Raw genomic sequence first — 22,324 nt, forward strand, 5'->3', positions numbered from 1 at the left:
CCTTGAACCGAACGACACATTGGATGCCAAAAACTGTTCCACTTTAGCTGCGTAGACTGTAAAACATTTGGGAAAACATTCCCCTACAAAGTCCACTCACCATTTCAGCATACAACTCGCGACTCATCCACAACGACATCCCACTTCCCAGCTCAGCTCAGCGTCTCAGCCCGTTGCAGTCTCTTACTCTTGGTCTGTAAACTTGATAACAACACTTTCTTCCTTCAGCTCGACCTGATCGGGTGATAGACGCTAGACTGAATGTCCTGTCGACGGATTTCCACTAAAAATACGTGAAATTACAGTTGATTGAGTTTCTCATTGCCGTTTTGCACGAGGCAAAACGGCTCTAAAGGCCACGAACAAACTATTCCATTCTCATCCGATGACGTACTAAAGTTTTTCTCGATAATCACGCAGTGTTTTGCCAAGTTGCTGCTCGCTGCGCTAGTATTTCTGTGAAGCGAATGCGTGTCTTTCCGTAGATTCATAGGGAACATGCTGCTGCACACGTAGGCACACGCGCACACACGAGGACTTGTTTACATCGCGAGATACATTACGTCGTCCCTGGATATCAAGGTCAGTCGGTAAGAAGGCGCAGGCGCAGAATGAAACGGACCTCTCTGTGACGCCATTCAAAACATTGCTCTGAACTTCGCCTTGTTTGGGGTGGGGCCCATGTACATTATGTAAATAAGAGGGACAAGCCAAACTAAACGATAGAGATGTTAACAATGCCAATACATTATACGAATTACGATAAGAACACCCTCAAAAAGGCTTAAAGACATATTGGGGTAAAATATGCTTCAGATTTGTAGAAAGTTGCTCCCTTACATTCGATTTCGAGGAAGTGTGACTAGGTCTATTTGAAATGACATTTAGCGTGAAGCTGAAAAGCGTCCCATCCGTACGGCTTATTCAACCACAAGTCGGATGTAACCATAGGTTTGAAACCGAATACCTTGTTTATTGTAAGGGAATTAGCCTCGATAGGCTTCATATGGCCTTTTCTGATCCCTCACGTACTATTATGTACGTGGTATATTTTCTCTTATGTTTGTCTTGTAAACGTAATGTATTTTTAGCACGAGGAATGAAAATGAATTAAATATAAAAAAAGTCCCTCATGAAGGTACTGACTGGGATGAGCATTATTTATTATTATCGTATTTCCCATTTCATGTCAGAGAAATTTGATTCCTCTTCTGGTCCAAGATTGTTTTATTTTTCAGTCTTGCTTTGAAATAGAATATGTGATTACACTTATCTCAACATTCATGGTTATTCTGACTGTAGAGATCTAAAATATTGGCTGTAAAACTAGACATAGACCTACGCACTTCCATACATACTGTAGGTTTACGGCCGGAACGTAACTCATACATGTGCACATGATATTACGTGGTACAATACACGCAGACATTAACACACTACTTATCACCCAGTAACCTACACTGCATACTACTTAGTATCAGGGGCGTCACCAGCTTTTCAAGGGGGAGGTGTTTAAATTTCTGGTTCCACTTTCGGGTTTCATCAGCTCACAAGCAAAAAACAAAAACAAACAAACAGGCCTTTCAGCGCAACTTTCTGATTCCACTTCCGGGTTTCTTCAGCTAATGGCAAGTTAAAAAACAAAGGCCTCTTAAGTATACGCATGAGCGGGGAAGGGTCTGGAGGGGTGGGTGGATGTCCCACCGAGACCATGGTTATGAGCGGGGGAGGGTCTGGAAGGGGGTGTCCAACCTCCAAAACCATGGAGATTTAAATTGTGCGTACATACTTGATAAGTAAAACTTTTTTTTTAGGGTCTGAAGGGGGTGCGTTCGCACCAACGCACCCACTGGTGACTCCCATGTTTATTCACATTATAGTAACAGACATACATTAGTCATGCTTATAACACAGTCGTATTACATACAAATGTGATTATCAGACAGGAGTCTAACCCGTGCACCACACCCACCGAGTAATAGTCAGCACTGATTACTATAGCCGTCCACAGTATTCGACCAATTAAATTGCCCTAGGCCATCGACCATCAGCGCCGAATAATGATTATGCACCAGCTTCAGCCAGTCATAAGAGCTTGCCCAATTGCCCGACCGGGGCAAGTGTCTTGGAACAATGAGAAAAATGTTTTGAAGTCACCCTTTTTCACCCCCCACAAACCCACGAAGTCAACTACTGGTATACAGAAACGCACTTTCAGCAGCTGCAACTTTCCAACACTTTAATGAAGTAGCCCCATCAGTGCAATCTAACTTCACACCAACACTCATCGAACCAAGTTTGTTACTCCAATGTGTTGAAGCGTTCCAATTAACATCAAAGATGATCTTTGATAACATGCACTGTTTATTCAAGAGATTGTGTTTTATTAAGCCCTTGACAAAGTTCGTGCTGATTGGTTGTGATTTTCACTTTCGACAACAAAGGTGTGCGTAAACAAGGAAATCCGAACGAGTTTTCGAAGTCCGCCCTCTCTCGATCGGTGTACCCAAGCCTCTGCGGCTGACTGATTGAATAAATTTGCTTGCAGGGCCCCTCGGGCGAGGACTTTTCTCAGTAGTACAAAATACACATGCACTGACGCACGTTCACACAGACACATCCTTTCCATGAAATTAATGTGTGTATTTTTTTTTTCTAGTGACGCAAAGTTTTGTTTTTGTTTTTTTAAGGGGGTTGAACAGATTGCAGTCAAAATCAATGAGTGATTATTGTGTGAGTGTTTGCAGTTATGTTGAGCCTCTCTGCGTATATTTTTGCGGAAAAAAAATTGCGCGAAACATGTGAAATTTGTTCAATTTAATACGTCCGATTTGTTTGTAAAGTATATTTTCGTCTGAAAGTCAGGAATGATAGTGTATGTATAGAGCACTGAATATAGGTAGGCCTACTGGCATTAGTGAAAGAGGATTGCGTCACTTTGTCTGTCTACATTATTTCCTTCATTACTTTCTTTTCTAAAGGAGAATAACAGCGTAGTTCAATCTATAAGGACTTCAATACTGAATATCCTTGTTAGTCATGAACTAAATGAAATTAACGACAACATCGTCAAAGACATATAACACCATTAGAATAATTATTCCTTCGTTGCTGCTCTCTTGCGCAACGTCAACGTTTTGTGCATAACCCAATGAAGTGGTCCGTCCCAGGTGCACGTCACGTGTTCTGTTCGACAACCATGCACGAGTCATACAGCCCATGAGTCATTCGGCCCACGAATCATACAGCCAATGAGCTCGATACTAGGTAAATATAGGGTCCATGAGACCGACACACATTATGCCCCGTGATATATTTTTTAACTCGTGGCCCCCCTTTTTTTGTTTGCCTCAAAGTGTCGAACTCGTGGGCCTCGTTTACCCACTGTCGGATTCATGGGCCTAATTTGCCTCGTGTCGAACTTATGGGCTGTATGACTCATGGACATTTTGCCAATTTTGCCAATGTCGAACTCGTGGGTGTTGGTCCGGTGGGATAATATGGGATATCTAGCCATCTTGTCGGATGGAAAACGAAAATAAACGAATGAGAGAACCTGAGACATACGAAAGTATCGGTGGGATATGCAATAATGTTGATAAAAATCTTAAATCGCAGAATTAATATATTCTCTTGTTTCATTTTTTTGTAGGGGGTAATAGGGGAGGGAGGGGCGGAGAGCAAAATACAGTGAATGCCATGAAATGGGATGTAGATAGTGCTGGAACTATCCGATAGGCGAGAAAGCAAGCGACCATGAATGGTGAATTTAAGGTGCAGTCAACTCCGCATAAAAAGAAAAACAGAATTTCACAAATAATTTTATCATAATGAATCATTGATGTTTTCAGTATTCACATCTCCAGAATAATTGTATAGGTAAGATTATTAATTCCATTACCTCCCGTATAGATTATGCAAACTAACTTATATAGGATTTCCCGATTTCATGATTCGAGCAACCTATAGTTTCGCCCGAAATACGATCGCTGTGTAAGAGCTGAACGCCTTTATATTCGTCTTTGGAGGCTCAAGCTCTTCAACCACTCAGCGATGAAATTACTAAGCGCGCTCATTTTTGCAATAAATTGCGTTCTCCAATCGTAATTAAATTTCGTCCAGCCGTTAGTAGTATTTCCGTTTCTGCGGCCATTCAGTATGAGAGCTATAGACATGGAGAAAAAAGAGCTATCAAATTAGGAACTATGAATGTGAGGTTCGTATCAAGTGTGAAAATCAAATGGGGGAGGATTTGGAGAACATCTAGCTAATGTCAATTCTGGGCCGTGGTGTTGCTCTGCTCATTAGGCAGACATTATCCAGAAACATTCTTCCTCTCTTAATGTCATTATGTTTCCTCTGCGTTTTTGGGAGGGAGGGAGCTTATTATATTGTCGAATAAGCTCATTTGCTTGAAATTTGTATATTAGATGTAGGCTGACGTCACATAGGATCCATTCGATGACTGATTTGCCCCTATAACTGTTTCTGGTAGAGAATTCGCATCGGAAACAAAGCTTATAAAGAGAAATGCAAACTAACACCAAAAAGGTCCTGTCCTTTGTCTCCACACTCCCGAGCGGTCATCCGGGGTCTGGCGGTTATAGTCTTATGCCGCAGCTGTGCCGAATTGTCGGATATAAACCTCAACGAAGCCTTGGCAAACGGTTTAAACCTTGTATCCGATGTGTGACTTTTCGCTAAACGTATAGGTCTGTTTCGGAGTAAAACATTTTAGTGTACTGTTATAGACTAATCACTTGGAAGCCTTTTGATAAAGTAACTATAAACATCTCTCCTTTTACAGATGTATCGGGAATTACATAAACAAATAAGATAAAACTTTCGACGAGTAAACTGAAATGTCGTATAGGAAAATATACAAATAAACAGATAAATTGTGTTATCGCGAGTAAATCTGAAAGATTAAAACGAAAATGCATCGGCAGTTTGACAGCGGTGTCGAGAGCAAATGACTTTCAACAATATTAATAGTCCAGTTGTTTGCGGTGGAATCAAAGTGAAGCCATATGGCGGTATTATGAGCAGAATGATAAAGGTGAAACAGTTGTTGACGAGTTAACAATCGACAAAAATTGTGTACATCAATCTAGCGACAAGTGAGAACAGTAGTATCATAAGCTAATGACTCAAACATAGATATCAGTGAACACTGACAGAAAAATAGATTAACAATTCACGGTCAGTGCATGGCATCGATATCAATATTTATATAGTGGAACACATCAATGAAAGTTTGAGGAAAATCGGACAATCCGTTCAAAGCTGTGATTTTTTTAAAGTTTCAGTGCCACCGTAGCTGGATGATATGACTACACTCACTTTATACTCACTTCACTGGAGGACAAAGATATCCCTCCCCCCCCCCGAAAATGTAAACTGAATACATTATCACTTTGTGTTTTCAAATTTATATAATTATCATACAGTATTATGAAAGATCACTTGACTTACCTCTTTCAGAAAACAAGGGGAACAATAATAATCCATTTCCTGAACAGCAATGCCAGTAACAAGTCGAGAGAATGTGTACTCCCCCCCCCAAAAAAAAAGAAATTAATGTTTGTCGAATTCTTTTTTATTCCGTGCAATCTCATAGTACACATAGCTATGCATGACCTAAGAAGACTCACAGAACCTTTCTCATTAACACTCAGAGCATGTCGATCCCCGAACTGCGTTCGAAAACAAGCTACGATAGCAATGACGTCATAATGAAAGCGCGCTTGCGGATTCGCAATGAATGTTTACAATGATTATGCAATGACCGTCTTCATTTCATCGAAAACTGCAACAAAATGAAGGAATCTCTAGAACCACCCATATTCAATTTGGACATCGAAAAGGAGGAACATACTTTATGCGATTCTAATCATGACGGAGAAGTAGGGGAGAATTATGAAGAGGAGAAGGAGGAAGAAAATGGTGATGACTTTCAGCTGCCCCAATGTGTTTTCATATCCATGTAGAATATAATGATCTTGAATTCTACTTGAGTAAAATGCACCAAGATCACTGGAAATACCTGAGTCTATTAGCGTATTTCAAATCACTCACGTTAATTTGAACCCAGTCTGTTACAGGTATAATTCAAAGCGTTATTGGATGTCGTCGCACATAATACACACTCTTTGCAGAGAGGTGAGACTATTTTTTCTCACCTGCCTGCTCTTTGCGAGCTTGGCGGCATTTTATAATAATTATAACGCTGCCTATAGTCAGCCATCCATATTTGCACGCGAATATGAGGGTGCCAAAATAACACCTTCGTTTTCAGATTGTTCAGGGCCTACTAGTATAACAGAGTATAATTATCACTATAGAAGAGCTTTAAAGTTTGTTTGGTTCCCCCTTTTTTTAGTCTTGCGGGACTTCTGCTCTAAGGAACTACCACTCATCGCTTTCATTATCAGAACCCTGCTTCCCCCTAAATATAGGGTACCCGTTCTGTCTATCAATAGGGAGCTTTAGATTTTAGACGCGCGGACGTTCAAAGGGAAAAAAAAATGATCTGAGCGTGCGCAGTAGCGCGGGTCATTATACTGCGCACGCTCAGATCATGTTTTTTCCCCTTTGAACGTCCGCGCGTCTAAAATCTAAAGCTCCCTAATGTCTCATTTTTTGGAACTTTCATCTAAGTGTGTTATGAGTCTCTGCATCCCCTGAAATGATCTGTTTGGAGCATAATGTCATATAAAAAAGTTTTAACCTTGGTTGTTGTACAACAAACAGGAAATAATATTCGAAAAGTACGACTTGACCCCGTGCCAGCCCCATGTTCCCATCTGTAAATATCGACAAGCACAACACTGATAAAGCTTGATGACTGTGTTATTCGAGATGGGTGCAGTCTTGTTCTTCATCTCTTTTGTCAAACCACTGGTAATTAACACTGTCATGGATGTCTTCTCACGAATTTTTTTTTTGTTTCATTTTTCTTTGTTTCATTTGACCCGCCATTATGGCGACCCCGGGTAAGCTTGACGATGTGGAATGCATTGCTGACGCAGTCTTAAAGCGATACATAAAGGGAGAAGAATTCCTGAATTCTATTCGTCAAGCAGTGCGTGACGCCATAAAGGGTGAACTAGACGACATGATGCGACGAATTGAAGTCAGTGAAGGAAGGATTATCGACCTGGAGTCCCAGCTGAACAGCAACACAAAGGAGATCGCGAACCTCCGTTTACACGGCATACAGGAATCAGCTGGTGAGGACACTGACGAGATCGTTTGCCGCATAGCCAGGGAGAAGTTGAAGGTTGAATTGTCCAAGAATGACATCGAGAGGTCCCATCGACTTCCTGCGAAGAAGAGTGAGGACGACTCACGCTCAGCAAGCAGGGTGACACGCAACAGTAGGCGCAATGAAAGGCCTCGAACAATCATCGTCAAATTTGTTTCCTATCGCATGCGCAGCATGATCCTATCCAAACGCCGTGTCCTCAAAGGAACGAAAATGGGGATTGAGGAAGACTTGACAAAAAGCAACGCCCAGCTACTCCAAAAAAGTGTTTAAAGTAATTCGTGGTATGAAAAATAAGAAATCTTCAGGACTTGATGGTATTTCCATGTATATGTTAAAAATGGCTGCTTCTGTTATAGTGTACCTTACTCATCTGATAAACAGGTCATTGTCCGAAGGCATTATTCCGTTACGATGGAAACAGGCAAAGATTATACCACTATTCAAATCTGGTAACAAGCGTCTCCCGGAAAACTACCGTCCCATATCTGTTCTTTGTTCTGTTTCTAAAATCATTGAAAAAATCGTCCATAAGCAACTATCTCGTTTCATAAAATTGAATGGTTTACTTTCACCAAACCAATCTGGCTTTAGAGAAAAGCATTTGACTACCACTTCACTGTTAAAAGTGACGGATGACTGGTTACACGCCATTGATAGAGGCAAGTACACTGGGGCGGTTTTCATTGACATGAAAAAGGCATTTGACACCGTGGAGCATTGCACAATGATAAAGAAGCTGCACTCTATTGGAGTTTCCGATGAAAGCCTTCGCTGGTTTGAGAATTACTTGTCTGGTCGACAAATGCGTACATACTTTTGTAATGCAATGTCAGATCCCCTGGAAGTGTGTTACGGAGTACCACAAGGTTCCATTTTGGGGCCTCTCCTCTTTACAATTTATATCGATGACATTGTCAAACAGATTGAAGTGTGCAGTATTCATCTTTATGCAGATGACACTATTTTATACTTTTCTCATTCTGATATTAATCAAGTTGAACAGGCTATCAACATTGATTTGAATGGCATCAATAGATGGATGTGTTTAAATAAGTTGAGTTTGAATGTTGATAAAACTGAATGTTTGTTGATAGGATCACCCGCAATGTTAAAAAGATGCAATATGATAAATGTACAGGTAATTAGTAAGCGTATTCAGTCCAAACAAACAGTGAAATATCTCGGAGTTATAATTGACCAAGAATTAAAATGGAATATTTATATAGAAACATTGTGTTTGAAGATAGGTAATTTGATAAGGTTTTTGGGTCGTCTTCGTTTTAATTTAAATGAACAAAGTATGAGGATAATCTATAATTCTATAATTAAACCTTTGTTTGATTATGCAGATGTACTTTATGATTCTGCCCATAAGAAGTATACTGATCGATTACAGAAATTACAGAATAGAGCGGGGAGAATGATCCTGAGAGTCAGTCCGTATATGCATGTTTCAAATCACGTTATTCATCAGACACTAAATTGGGAATCTTTAAAAACACGTCGCTTAAAGCATATTTTGTTAATGGTATTTAAAACTCTAAATGATTTCAGCGCTCCTTATTTATTGGACCGGTTTAATTTTGTATCTCATCAATATTCTTTACGATCTTATGGAAGATTGACGCTGTCAAAGCCTAAAACAGAGTACTGTAGACGTATGTTCGCGTACCGTGGGGCATCAATGTACAATACTGTTCCCTTGGATATAATATCTTCATCATCATGTAATTCCTTTAAGAAAGCTATAAATAATTATGTATTACATTGGAATTTATGATAATGATCACGTATCTCTGTATTATGTAAAACATTATGTTATATGGGGAGGGCTGCGGGTGGGGGAGGGAACATTGTATTTTGGTAGTCGGTATGGGGGTATCATTTTCATAAGTTTTTTTTTTTTGTAATGTTGTTTTAGTTGATTTTGTACACTGATGTATCATTTTTTTTCGCATCATATCATTATGTGTAAGTAAGCTTGTGTTGTTTTTATTGTATGGAGTTTCGACTATTGTAATTTTTTGTTCATGTGAAGTTGGACCCCTCGGAAGACCAGCACGGCCATGAAGGCCGAGCTGAGAAGGGCAATCCATCCGTTTTTCTTCAGTTATATATTCCAGTTGTATTGTATCATTGTTATCTTTTTATCTTATACGGTGAATAAATAAACAAACAAACAAACAATGCAAATTTGATATTGTTGACCGGACAATGCTTCACACAAAGACAAACCCCAGTGAACACATATTTTTCGAGACCCTATAAAGAAGCTTTTGGACAATAATCAGGCTTTATCGGTCTCCTGCTTATAAGCCTTATTACTCACACGCACACATACACACATGCAACTCCCGACACTCGGTAAATACGATGTAGGCCTATAAAGGAAACCTTACGGCCGGAGGCCATGAAGAGGGCATCGGATTCTCCTGAGAACTCAGCAAACGAGAGAGATTGACAGGATTCTCATCCATCTACGAGTATTGTTCGCAATGCCCAACTTGGGTTTCTGCAACAAAAGATGAATCTTACGTAACGCCATCGCTGCGATCTTCATGAAAGAAACCTTCGGAGGCTAATGCAAACAGGAGTACACCGAACGAATGCATCTACGTCTACGTGGCGTTGCAGTTGATGATGCGTACCAAAAGCTCTACATCTGCCGTCTTAGTGGATGACGCGCTTCGATGTCAGTGAGAAGCAAATTGCAACAAAAATGTTGTTAGAGAGACTAACAATAGCAATTCATACGAATAAACGGATTATTGCATATTAGTAATGACTGTGCGTTGGTTTGCCACTTAATGCAAGATGAAGGAACGTGCTTTACCACCTTTCAAGACATGTTGTCCTCCGGTGTTACTCCTACTCGTCTTGTGCGCAGTGATTCTCTCGTGCAGTGATTTAGCGACAGACGCGAATCTCTCATGGCGCTTGAGAGGTTCAACGATGCCGGTAAATGCACCTCTCTGCTCACATGATGACTCGTATGTGACGAGACTTTACATGGACAGGAAAAACGATCAAGTACTAGGACAGAGAAAAGACAGCCACGTTAACTCTTCAGAGGTTACAGGTAGGCCTACCGACGCAAATGGTATTGCTCGAACTTATAAGACAGTAAATAGGAAGCTTGATGTTGAATGGGAGTCAGAAGATGACTATTCTAATGACGAGAAGACTGAAGCAGTGACAAGTGTAGAGCCTCCTTTTGTAATAATACTAACTTTATGGCGATTTGGTTCAAGTATCCTCGGTCAGCTTTTCAATCAGAACAAGGACATATTTTATATTTTTGAACCATTGTACGCTACCAAGATATTATCACAAAGGTATCATTACACGGATTGGGCTTTGAAAGCAAATCAAAGAGACATAATTCGGAAATTCTCAAAGTGTACGTTCAGAAGAGACTTTGTCGGTTTGATGGATGCATGGGGCGGAAAAAGAAACAACAGAGCTATTTGCCAAAGTAACATAGCATGTATGATGCAGACTCCCAGCCGTGCAAGCGATATATGTAAACGATACGGTGGCAGATTGGCGACGAAATTGATTCGTGCAGACCTTGATTTGCTTAAACCTCTAATCGTGGACGATGGTATCAACCTTAAGATCATCCACCTCGTACGCGATCCGCGTGGAGCGGCTGCCTCAAGGATTAAATATCGCATCACGGAGTCGGGCTTTCATAATGGCCTGAATTCAGCTGCTCCTGATCGCTTGCAGACTCTAGGACTGTTTAGTTCGACGCCCGAGACTGTTCAAACGGTGCGGGGCATGTGCCAGTGGATCAGGAAAAACACCCTTTTGTCTCCTGAGCTCGTGCCTCCGTGGTTGAAGGGCCGCTACCATCTCGTCAGGTACGAAGATTTCGCTGACTCACCGCTGGCAGTCACTCAAGATTTGTACGATTTTGTAGGGCTACCTCTCCGTGAAGACGTCAGAAACTGGGTACAAAGCAACACCAACCCTGACACGACTGATAACAGACTCTTCAGCACGCATAAAAATTCGCATTCAGCAGCCCATCACTGGGTACGTGATTTAAAGGCGATGGAGATCAAACGAATTGAAGCAGAATGTAACGATGTCTTGAGACTCTTAAATTACACATCATCGTCAAATCAGCTATTGCCTTGAAATGATTTAGAATCGTCACCTCAATCTTAACAAACTCATATAAGAGTGATCAATCTCTAACTCATCATGTACTTTTCATAGGGGACAGACTCCGGGTCATTAGTGTCAATTCTTTGCTTCTTCGTCTTTAAAGCAGGAATCGAGAACTACATGTATAACGCCTGGCCCATAATAAGGCAGGTTTCATGTTGGAGTCACATATACTGTAATGATAAATACTTGACAATCATTCTATTGTTGTGTGGAAGGACAATGGTGCTTAACTGGAGTCCGCCGGCAGGGACTATAGTCCAGTCAAAATACGACAAAAAGTGGGTTAACCCACAACTAATTGCAACAGAAACGATTCCACTTGCATTTGACCCGGAAGAGCTATTAAAATAACGTATTAAAAGTTCCCTAAAATTCGAGTGGTGGATCAGTGTCTAATTTGTATAAATTCAAAATGGCCGCCATACAACCTGTTTATGCCTATATCTCGGGATACGTAACGAATAGAAAGTAAATTCCGGTATCTAAACCTATGTTTTTTAGGTTAAGGAATACAATTATGTTATCTGTAGCAACTTTCAAGCATCCCTTTATATAGTTTTTGCATATACTTGCATATAATTATATGCAAAATGGCCACCATATTGCCTGTGCAAGCCCGTATCTTCGTATACCATTAATGAAGTACACTCAGGAATAAGTCGCTATATATCTGGACATAAAACCCACAAAAAATATATTCTGGTATCTAAATCTATGTTTTTTTTTAGGTCAGGGAATACAATTATGATATTAGCAGTAACTTTCAAGCTTCCCTTTATACATTTTTGCATATATTTGCATTTAATAAATGCAAAATTGCCGCCATAATTCCTCTACAGGCTTATATCTCTATTTGTAAAAGGTACCCAGTGGTGGTGTCTATGGTCTTAATTTTACTGCTGAAAGTCACTGTTGTAGAAAATGTTCCAATCAGGAATAATTACCTATATTTCACTAAAAATTTGCATATATTTATACATAAATCTATTCAAATTAAGGGTAGCTTATATCCATAAGCTACTCTACAAAAGTTTCATGAGTTTGGACATTTGTTTAGAGAATGTTCTTGTTATATCAGGGTACCATGTCACTCACTCACTTTCTGAATAAAAGAGCCAGGGGTCCAGCCCTCACTGAGTATCTCAAGTTCACCTTCCATCCATTCTTAAAGACTATTACTTGGGAGAGAGGAAAATTGGAAGACTTTGGGAACCTCTAGGGCCATATCTACAAGCCTTTAGGGACCTCCATGGTCCAGGGAGGCATGATGTTCATATATTCATGACACTAGCAATAAATGCACCTACAGTACTAAGTTTGTTGAAAATTTGACCATATGTTTTCAAAAAGAGGATCAAAAATCAAAAGTGGCCCCCAATAATTTCGTGCCAGCCCCAAGGCGTCCGCACCTATAGGTAATATTTAAGGTGCCTTTGGGCATCCCGTGGCCTGGGTGGAGGGGGGGGGGGTTGGGGTATATATATATATATATATAATAGATGACGAAATATGGTGGTAATGCATTCCAGTTCAACAGTGCTATTTATTCAGACCAAATTTTCGACGGATACATTCGTCTTCCTCAGGATCGACAATGACAATTGTGAAGAAAGACGAATGTTTTCGTCGAAAATTTGGTCTGACTAAATAGCACTGTTGGACTGAAATGCATTACCACCCTAATTCGACATCTTTTCTGTCCTGGTACCAACACATGGATTACAAGTATCATATATATATATATATATATATATATATATATATATATATATATACAATGTGTAATATTTCGAAAACAAGTTAAACAGCAAAAGTAAACTTAAATCTATATGCAATCTCCAAGATATTCAACTTTGTACATTATACCTAGCTCTGTTACACTTGGTTCTACTTTTGTGTGTGTGTGTGCGTGTGTGTGTGAGAGGGTGTGTGTGTGTGAGGGGACTTTTTTTTATAATAGATTCCTTAATTTCGGGGTTCTGGGACCTTTTGGACATGGTGTCTATTTGAACACCTTGAAAGTCTATCATCCTTGGGATGCTACTTGTCTAGTTTGTTGAAAATCTGTCATTACATGGGTTTTTTAAAGAGAACCTGGAAATGGTTTTTGAAAATGTATGCATGACCGACGACCGGACAGTAGAATATAAATGATGGCTATTTGCAATATTAGCTTGAACCTTTTTTTGCTGTTTTGAACCTTTGGCTAAAATGAGTTTAAAATCTAATGGATCAAAGTCACTTGATTTCAAGAAAACTTTCTTTCGTTTCCTGTACATTATTTTCATTTTCTAGCTTGTGATAATACAGATACTAAGGTATGTAATGTGATCTCTCAAAATAGAGATCAATGATAAAAGTGAAAAACGAGTATACAAAACTATAGCTTACACTCACAGTGTTTTATGTGTTTACCACAAATTCTGGACTAGGATGGTGTGAAATTGCAGTTGATTAATTTAACCCGTTCCATACTGAATTTTGAATCCTCCATAAACATAGTACACATGCCACCAGGTTCCCGTATGGAACGGGTTAAAGCAAACAGGATCTCGGCTCCATTTCATACTGAAGCGTGGTAAGTCTCACGTTTGTTGTAAACTGTGTCGATGTCTTTCGAGAATGCTTCTTATTCCTAGTCACCAATTAGAACAGCATAATCTCACTCCTCACATATTTTAGAAATACAACATTACAAGTGCCTGATATATAATTGCCCGCATCTGACACTGGTATGGGTTGTGTGCAGTCAAATCTGCTTGCCCTGCAACTATACACTGCCAGTTGCTAACATCCTGTCTTGCAGTTGCATCAGACTTTCTTCAGGAGTTCCTTAATAGCTGCAACTTTGTCTGTAGTGATCAGAACATATTTGATTTTTTGATTAAACATCTTCCTCAAATCGTCCCAATTCCAATGATTGTATGTCATTTCCCTTCCACTGTTTAACTTGAAGAAAAGCTGCTACCGAGGTGGAGGGAAGGGACCTTTTGGAAGGGTTAGGAACAGAAAATGATGTTATGTATTTTGTTTTTTATCTGACTTAAGACTGCTTTTTCGCCAGCAAAACTGAATTCAGCCTTCATGCTTCTCGCATTTCTAAAAAACAACAACTGTGTGTTGGTGAAAATGTTATTAGTGCGAAGACTCAATGCAATAGGAAACATTTCTTTTAATAAAGCTGCAGATACAACACGAAAAATGGTAAAAGTAAGACTTATAAGAATTTATATGTGTTGTATGAGCTTGAAGCCAATGAGAAGGATGCTGTTTGTATTGATCGACTGATGAATCCAGAGTACTAGTAATAGAAATGTTAAGGCATTTCCTTTTTTTTTCTTTTTCTTTGTATCTGGCTGTAAATCACAATGTTTTACATTTTCAGTGAGTCACTGGGTGAAACCGTGCAAAAATATGACAAAATCCACTTCCATACAAATTATCACGGTCATATGTTGCTCATTGATAAACATGCCTTTACCAAAAGTTTTGCAACAAAGGACACAAGTATCAACTAAACATGGATGTAAATCATCGCAGGTAAGAAAAAAGATGTTTGAAAAAAAAAACCCACAACTTTTGTGTACCGTAAGCACACTTTGAAAGCTATACGAGATATGTCCAAACTCATGAAACTTTTGTAGTGTAGCTTATGGATAATCATGAACTTGATGATATGCCCCCCCCCCCCTTTGGCAAAAAAAAGAGAGAGAAGAAATAAAGAATTGCAACATAGACACAAGTAATAAGCAGTGAACATGAGGGCAAATTACAAAACATAATACATTAAATATCATGCAATCATGAAATATTTTAACGATTCCTACTACATAATTTCAGACTTTAATAGTTGTGAACCTATTGAGCACACTTTGGAAGATAAGTTGAATTTACAGTTAAATAAAGATATGTTCTATTCGATGCTACTTACAGTTGTTTTCTGTTTTGAGGCTGTATCTCAAGAAAATGTGAGTACAATGTAATACAAAACTTTTGATAAATGCAAGAATATACACACTACGTGTAGGATAATCATCAAGGTTTTAAATGGTATTATAACAATTTTCCCTTGATATATTGGATGAGACATTACAGTACAATTAACGTTCTGCAGCTTGTATTCGTATATCTGAAATCATATTCACGGCATTAATTTGAATAGATTTATGTATAGATATATGCAAATTTTTAGTGAAATATAAGTAACTATTCCTGAGTGGAACGTATTCTACATCAGTGATTCTCAGCAGTAAAATTAAGACCACAGACGCCATCACTAGGTACCTTTTACAGATAGAAATATAAGCCTGTAGTGGCACTACGGCGGTCATTTTGCATTTAATTGAATGCAAATATATGCAAAAACTGTATAAAGGGAAGTTTGAAAGTTACTGCTAATATCATAATTGTATTCCCTGACCTAAAAAACATCTATAGGTTTAGACACCAGAATCTATTTTCTGCGGGTTTTATGTCCAGATATATAGCGACTTATTCCTGAGTGTACTACATTAATGATATACGAAGATACGGGCTTGCGCAGGCAATATGGCGGCCATTTTGCATGTAATTATATGCAAATATATGCAAAAACTATATAAAAGGATGTTTGAAAGTTGCTATACATAACATAATTGTATTCCTTGACCTAAAAACATAGGATTAGACACCGGAATTTACTTTCTGTGGGTTATATATTCCCAGATATAGGCATAAATAGGTTGTATGGCGGCCATTTTGAATTTATGCAAATTAGACACTGATCCACCACTCGAATTTTAGGGAACTTTTAATATGTTATTTTGATAGCTCTTCCGGGTCAAATGCAAGTGGAATCGTTTCTGTTGCAATTAGTTGTGGGTCATTTCATATTTTGACTGGACTACTAGGCAAACAATGTTGAGGGAGTCCGTGTCTGAAGGCCCTTGTAACCATTTTTAGACAACAATGACAATGGAATGGAACAGAATTCTTGCAATTTTAAAGTCTTTTATCCCAGTTATTGACGTGATGAGGGCTGTTACCTTCCTGCTATCGCAGTACTTGTTCATCACTAGAAAATGGGTTGCGCAGAAGTATTTTAATGAATGCATATTCATGCCCTCCCCTTCCATTGATTTGATTATTTCTGTCACCCTCCTTAGTAATTGACTTTACTTTAGATCATTTGTCGTCGGAAAGATTTAGAGAAAAGGAAAAAAAGAAAAAGAAAAAAGACAATAATGATTCTTGAAGTTTCAAGCAACATCAAGTACAGAATAAAATTCTTTACAAAATGACACTAAGTATGACTTATATTGCAATTACTGGTGATTCACTTAATATTGTCCATGATGTTGAATGATTTTCAGAGAAATTCAATTAAGTACAGAGTTTCCTTGCAAGTTCAGTTGATGAACCGCGTGAAACGGTCAATAACATAATTACAAGCAATTATCGGGAATTTCCTCCGACAATTAACAAAAACGACATCCGACTTTGCATAGAACAAGACAAGTAAGACTTCTTGTATTTCTCTCCCTCTCTCGCTCTCTTCGTGAAGGAGTTGCGAAAAGCTGCGATTATCCTGACATAATTTAAAGGAAGCGTCTTGGTATATGTTGTTGACTTCTTCTAAAAAGGTTGATGTACAAAATAATGTACAACTCTTTTGCATGTTGCATTGAATTTCTGGCTAACTAGTTGGGCCTCATCTCTTTTTTTTTTTTGCATAAACAAAAATAAAAGAAGCAAAAACAACCTGAAATACATCTTTGTCTTTATGTTTAGGTGTTGATATTGATGTTTCTCATGGGTTTTGCGTTTTGTTGTTGTTGTTGTTGTTGTTGTTGTTGCTGTTGACTCTCTTTCCATGGGGAGCCTGGGATGGGTTACCGCAATACATATTTTAGCAACTACGTCTACATGTTGTTATTTTTTTTCTCCTGATTCCTATTTAAGTTTTCATTGCTCGTACAATAAGAAGTTATGCAAAAAGTGATTGCATAATACGCGACTTCTTCGCAAAGATCTATTTTTCATTTTGGTGATGTTGTTGCTTGTTTACAATCGCATCGACAAAGTCTCCGTCGGCAACTATCATGACTACATGGTATCAGTCTGATTTCACTGAAGTTTTCCAACTACTGTATAATCGAATGGGGAACCCCATATGCCGTTTCCATGCCGTCTATCATATTTTCCTATGCTTCTATAAAATGTTTGTTTCTAAATCTTGCACACATATTGATTATCTCTTGAAGATGACACCTATTCTTCAACATTCCATTAAAATCTATTCTTGATAATGATATTGTGAAAATCAAATGATTTTCATTGCATTTCGACGTCGAATCCTGTCTTCAATGGATAATCCAAACAATCGAAATACTTGCGATTTTGATATTTCTCTCAGTCAAACTGCTATTACCTTGGCAGCACAACTGTTGTTTTCTAGTAAAGCATCATTCACATGAAGTATTCTTCCTTAAGGGGTTATATTTCCGAATCGTTGGAAAGCAATATATATATATATATATATATATATATATATATGTATATATATATATATAATTATATATGTATACTCAGCAAAAAAAAAGTAAACATTTTTTCTGCAAGTTTTTATTTCCCATAGAACATCTTTTATTTTGGCTAAAAGTTAACGTATTATATACCACATAAATGGTAATTCAACTGGCTATTAACCTCGTAGGTCAATAACAAGGGAAACTTTACGCACCAGTGAACACCTTTGTTTTTCTCTTTCAAGGCACAAAAGTAAAAATTGCAAAAATGAGCAAGTAGTAATTCGTGCGTAAGTGCTGTTCCATGTAACAATAAGAACAAAGACAAATGTAACACAAGAAAAAAACATCAATTAAGTTGCCATAATAAACCTTTGATTTTTATTATATCTTTGAAGCCCAAAATATCAATAAAGGCTAAAAACAATGAAGGAAAATGAAAAATCTTCTGTCAAATCCACATTCAAATGAAAGAAGAAGAAATATTAAGGAAAATGATAGGAATTTAATTGATTTCTACAAATTAGGAAAATCATAAAAATAATCCTATTTGGTCCTTGAATCTGTCTTATGAATTCCTTAATCATTGAATTAAAGAATGAATTCTAATCTTCTGTTCATCAATCACCTTTGTGCCCTAGTATACTCTGTATGTCATTTGCACTTTAAAGAAAATTCTTATTTCCCCCTTTAGTTTCTCACTTTGATTTTGTTTGATGTTATAAAGAGAAAAAGAGAACGAAAACTTATTTTTTCTCTTTCAGTCATGTCTCTCACTGTGTTAAACTGGTCTTTTGTTTTCGTTGTTTTCTTGAAGGGTATTTGCAAATGAAAGACAACATGTCATTTTTTGCAATTTTTACTGTTGTGCCTTGGAGGATAAAAACGAATGTGTTCACTCATTGGTAAAGTTTTCCGTTATATTGACCTACTAGATTGACAGCCAATTAAGTTACCTTTAATAAGATATATGATTTTGTTTTATGACATTCTTTATTTGAATTTCATTCGATATCAGGTCCATGTTAACAATGACATGAAATGAAATTAATATGAACAAATAATGCATTTTCTTCAAAATCTTTTATGAAAAATATGAACTTGAAGAAGTGCTTACTTTTTTGCTGAGTGTACGTATATAATTATATATATATATATATATATATATATATATATACATATATATAAGTGTGTGTGTGTATATATGTATGTATATATATACAAATAATACATTATAATATGTGTGTATGTTTGCTTTGAAACTCATGTTGACGATGACTATACATGCAAAAAAAAAATGAGAGTTGTCATTACGTATGTTGTTTATCACTAGTATATAATGACAATGTATACGTGTTGTTTGAAAGTTTATACAAGGTTATGTATAGATGAGGAAGACATGTTTGTGGTATAACACCATAATCCTGGAAGTGACTGTTGTTGGTCGCAAGTAGACCCTAGAAAGAAGAGAGTGAAGTGTAGGAAAGCGACATAGGCATGCTGTAAGGAAGTTAATGTAGTGACAACCGAGGGGCAGCGCTGAGCTGCGGATGTTGCAGTTGCTCATGAGGAGACGTGGGAATTCGAGAGAGGGAGAGGGAGAATTACTAGTATTCTATTGTAAAGGAGAATAGAGCGAAAATCAGGAAAAGGGTTCGAAAGTCGGCGGGACGAGAGAGAGAGGAATCAGAGAGGAGGGAGGAAAGGGAGAAGGAGAAGATTAGAAAATCATGGAGATAAGAGAAAGAAGTGAAGAAGATGTGGAATTCCGAACGATGTATCACGAAACGAGACGAGAGCGCACGAAGTCGATAAGTGGTGCGGACTATTGAACGTCGTATGATTTTTATTTATTCATTTTTTAAATTTTTTTCTATTTTTATTTTATTGTTTTTAATTATTTATTTATTTATTTATTTTTTTATTTTTATTTATTTTTATTTTTTTTTGGGGGGGGGGAGGGGATCAGAAGCCCTGTTGTATAAGAACTTTTCAAATTAGAACTACCACTTCAGCATCCAGGTAGCGTCCGGATTTTTTGTTTTGTTTTGTTTGTTAGTTAGTTTGTTTGTTTGTTTGTTGTTGTTGTTGTTTTCCCCCTGCCTGTCGCTGCAAAATGTTTCTCGGATGTTGTTTTGATAACTTTTGCCAAAGAGAGAAAGAGTTGTGAGAGAGAAAGAATCATAACTAAACGTGAAGTCCTGAAAAAAAAAAAATATCGTGTGAAAGAAGAAATATTGGAGGGAGGACAAAAGTTTTAAATCAATGTAATCGTGAATGGGGAGAAAAAAACCTGAGAAATTAGTCCCTGTTAAAAAAAACAAAAACAAAAACAAAACAAAACAAAAACCGAACACACAAACTGTAAAGTGATGAAGTGATCCTGAAAAAGACCATATAGGGATGTTAGAAAAGCAGAAAATAGAAGGAGAGAGAGGACAGAGGTAATTCGAGGAGGAGTTATATATAGCTTATAGGATGAGAAAAAGAAGTGGAGAGTTGTGAAAATAAGTGAGCAACAGATCTACTTAAAATCCTTCTAGGATCCGCTCATCCCCACCATCCCATAACATTGTCGTTGATTGTAAAACATTTTCAGGGGAAAAGAGCAACAAAAGAGGAAAAGATAAAAAAGAAATGACTACGAAGAAAAGATAAAAACAAAACAAAAATGGTCTTATGGGTGAGACTGAAATGTTATGATGAAGCCATCGCTGCCTTCTGGCGGAGACGATTGCTGGACAGAGCGATTGCATTTTCATGACTTTCTTTTTGGTACATAATGAACAAATTGACATCGCTGGTGTGGTATGGTATAACCCCGCTACATCGCATTATTATCCTGATTTAAGATTGATTCAAATTCATTTCATTTCATTTCATTTCCATCAAATAAACAGAGAAATTATATACAATGTATGAGCAGAACATATTTGTAATAATCATGATAATTGCTGCTTTTAAAAAATACATAATTACTTATACTATATTATGCATGGCGTAAAATAGTACAAGACAATAGCATGGGAATGGGAATGGAGGTCAATGTAGGTCTACAGGAAAGTTGACAATGTGAGGCGACAGATTCACATGACGAAGAAAATGAGGTTACTATAGTATAGGTACGCCCACAAGTTTATAGGCGCAGCTTGGTCCATTCATACCTTATAATTATGCCGATTTTCATTGGAATATCAACCTCAAGAGGTTCTTAAACTGCGTTGCCCACGGGCGGACGGAATGACGTACGGACTTGACCAGAAAACATTACGCTTCCAGCGACACTTCGATGTGAAGACATGAAAAAGAAGAACATTTTCAGAAAAAACACCTCAACAAAAAGCATTTATCAACTTCGAACATTATTGTCTGAAATGTCCGGCACTGGCTTATTCAAGTGCACCTTCAAAACGGCTCTGTAAAGTCTGAAAACACGGGTGAAAATGTCCATTTTAAAGTTTATAGCTGCACTAGCATTGAGGACAGCCCTTTTATAGGTTACGTCTTGAGGGACACATTTGACGAACGTAAGAAAAACTTTTCAAAGATCCACAACGGTTGGTCTGAAGCCATCTCCAGTCCGGATCTCCAGTCAGTTTCCGGGTGGAGGGTAAAGTCGCACGCTGACGAAGTCACGTCTAATGGGTATGCCGTTCATATCCATGATTACGTGCATTTCGGCGCAGCCCTCGCAGTTGAAGAAGGATGACGGGTGGGCCAACCTCTTGATAGCAGTGTAGCGTAGGAGTGCATCTAGTCCACTGGCATTGTAGGTATAGAGGCACGGGAGAGTCTGCTGGCATAAGAGTAATGAATTCAAATGTACGCGTAGATTAAGTAAATGAAGCAAAATTTAGTATAGAACACGTAAGTGAAATGATTTTGAGGAATTTTCTATGACGATGAATCCATTTGCAACATCAGTTTCTATTTTCAAATGGTACGAGTGTCTTTAAAGACTTCAGAGATACATAGAATTGGCATTTCACTGATATTATTATCGTCAGGAGTATTTTGGAGAATCTGTTTGACCCGCTTCCACACACGATTTCCAATTTTCGCTCAAATCAGCCTAGTATCTGGTTTTAGTCCGATTACCAATGTGATTACAGACCGATTAGTCGGACTGGTGTCCTGCGATTGTCGGAAGCAGTGTGTTGGGTTCAGTGACAGATCACACTCCAATCACAATCAGATAAACAGATGGCAGATATCGGGCGGCTACCACACGATCAGATTACCCCGATCAACGTCAGATCTTTGTTGAATTTACTAGAAATCAGGGCCCCCAAATTCCTCTTGTCGGCTCAGATTTCATCGGAACTCATCAGAACGCCGAATTTTGGCATTACGAGGATCGGATCGGATG

At 38.1% G+C, this 22,324-nt stretch overlaps 1 protein-coding gene across 1 annotated transcript; it reads left to right on the forward strand.

Annotated features, from left to right (window-relative positions):
* Positions 1-10,762: 10,762 nt before the first annotated feature.
* Positions 10,763-11,416, forward strand: LOC139720837 (carbohydrate sulfotransferase 3-like). The gene has a single exon (XM_071632174.1). It carries the CDS (start codon positions 10,763-10,765, stop codon positions 11,414-11,416), a length of 654 nt encoding a protein of 217 aa, XP_071488275.1.
* Positions 11,417-22,324: the final 10,908 nt, after the last annotated feature.

This window comes from Diadema antillarum, unplaced genomic scaffold (genome assembly GCF_040938485.1).
Source record: "Diadema antillarum isolate AM-2024a unplaced genomic scaffold, OU_Dant_1.0 scf00000134, whole genome shotgun sequence".
In the NCBI taxonomy this organism is placed as follows: domain Eukaryota; kingdom Metazoa; phylum Echinodermata; class Echinoidea; order Diadematoida; family Diadematidae; genus Diadema; species Diadema antillarum.

Excerpts from the sequence above, each read along its gene's own strand:
- LOC139720837 (XM_071632174.1), top strand. The coding sequence starts at position 10,763 with ATGCAGACTCCCAGCCGTGCAAGCGATATATGTAAACGATACGGTGGC.